Genomic DNA, 2,177 nt, shown 5'->3' on the forward strand with positions numbered 1-2,177 from the left:
TACTAGAAAATCTTATTTTAGTGCTTATTAATGCCCATACTAATTTCGGCTTTTTAATTCTATGGGGGTTGCGGGTCACTTACTTTTTTATAAAAGGGGTCGCCACTCGAAAAAGGTTGGGAACCACTGATCTAGCTGTTTTTAAACAATTTTATTAAAAAAACTCAGTAATAAATAAAGATTAGCGATGATTTCATCAGATGCAACCAAGCTCATTTACTTTGACTTTAGCAGCCATCTTGTTTAAGTTATTTTTGGGTAAAATTATAGTTAGAGATTCAGGGGAAAACACTCTAACTTACAGATGGCCACTTTTTATATAGCAAATCCTGCTCGCAAACACTGTTATTTAAAGTTTTGCTAACTTCTCACCTATAATCTATGATTCTATATTGATATATTTAGCCATGGATTTTGTTTATTAATATTATTCAGTTATCTATAATATTTGACACAAATTTATCACAATATACTTCTAGTAATTATTAAGGCTATAATGATAACATTACAATAAGGCAACTTTTTCGCACATTACTAGCCTCGCCTGATTTTACGCACCTAAAATGATAGCGGGTATACTTTTTTAACACTTTTGTTAAAAGTTGAGAAAAAATCCAAATTTAGAATATTGAATGTGCAATGTTCGTGTGTCAGAATTTTCATGGCAATGTCAATGGGTGAAATACGTAAACTTAACTCACAATTGCAAAGGCGGTTAAGTTTGTATTGTATTGTTACAAGTATCTCTCAATGAACTTACAATGACCCCCAAAACCGAGGCCAACACAATTTCAAACAGCTATTGCCCGAGCTATGACGTATGCTGATAATGGACACAAGCGAGTTGACGAGATTCCTTCCATAGTGTTGTTGACATGGAATAAAAACGTGCTTTTTAGATTTAGACCGTAAAAAAAAATAAAAAATAAAAACTTAAGCCTAAAATTAATTTAGAAATTTTATATTTTTAGAATAAATGCTATAAAAGTTGCAAATCAAGAGAACTTGAAAATAATTTGTTGAGTTTAAGGCTACATTTCTATTTATTTTCATCAAGCCTAAGTTATAACCGGATGTTTCACTTTCGTAAGACAAATATTGATTGGCTGTACAGTAACTTAGTGATCGATAACTATTTGTTTACAAAACTTTGCAGATCAAGTTTTTAAATAACAATGCAAATTTAAAACCCCATGACCTAGTTTTCTATTTTTAGCTTACAATGTGTACAATAAAATTTATGGCGGACTATCCAATAGCAGGATGCCATTGTTTATGTCGCCATTACACGTGAACCAAATTGTTTTTGCTTTTTTTTTAAATTTTTTTTTAGTTACCGAAAATATTAAAAACATCAAATACGTCCAATCTTTAGTAAAGTCCGAAAAAAACCAGACAGACAGGATTTTATAACCATATTAATTGTAACTACGCCGTGCAAGATTTTAAAATTAATTTATGCACCTCTCAAATACCTTTGAGACTTTTCTCGCTTGTGTCCAGTAAAGTCAATGTGAACTCACTATGAACCCGCCACTGTGTAAGGATTTTTCTCCCGCTGACGATCACACGATATTCAATTTGAACAGTTCTAATGCTTTTTTATGTTTTATTTTACCTTTTCTAATAAAAAATCGCATTCATAAAAAAAATAAGTAGATCTGTGTTTTCCTAACGTTTTTGTGTGTTTCGGTTGTGTTTACAATAAAATACGCTCAACTGGAGGTGAACATCAAGCAGGAATTAAATACGCTAAAATGGAGTTTTACAGTGTCTGTCTAGTATTTTTAATATATAAATTATACTATTATAGGTAATCTTTAATCTAGATTCTAGATCTACCTAGATTCTATTTACTATTTTACTTACTATTTATTAGTAACACCTACTGACCTAGTTACTGTTAGTAATAAGTGACAGTGAGTTAGTACTGATCTAGACCTAGAATCTAGATTCTACCAAGACCTAGACTAGATCTAAATCTAATTGGTTAACTTACAGCATTAGGAATAGGTGCAACTTTATCGGCCATGTTGCCACAGAAGCAAAGGACATCTAATCTAGACTAGTTCTAGATTCTATAGATCTAGAATCTAGATTCTAGATCTGGATCAACTAGCTAGAGTTGCTAGAGTGACGAAAAGGGTTCGAGCTTTATTGTTGACATGGATAATAAA

The 2,177-nt window shown here is 31.6% G+C and overlaps 1 protein-coding gene across 1 annotated transcript in view; it reads right to left on the reverse strand.

Moving 5' to 3' along the window:
- Positions 1-2,177, reverse strand: part of LOC131952658 (protein FAM177A1) — an 8,498-nt gene extending 6,321 nt beyond the window's left edge. The window contains exon 1 of the mRNA XM_059315420.1: positions 2,000-2,177. Coding sequence (XP_059171403.1) covers positions 2,000-2,032 — 33 coding nt within the window. The 5' untranslated portion in view covers positions 2,033-2,177. The remainder of the gene's footprint in view (positions 1-1,999) is intronic.

The sequence above is a fragment of the Physella acuta genome, unplaced genomic scaffold, assembly GCF_028476545.2.
Source record: "Physella acuta isolate Inbredline_101_S28 unplaced genomic scaffold, ASM2847654v3 ptg000883l, whole genome shotgun sequence".
NCBI lineage: Eukaryota > Metazoa > Mollusca > Gastropoda > Physidae > Physella > Physella acuta.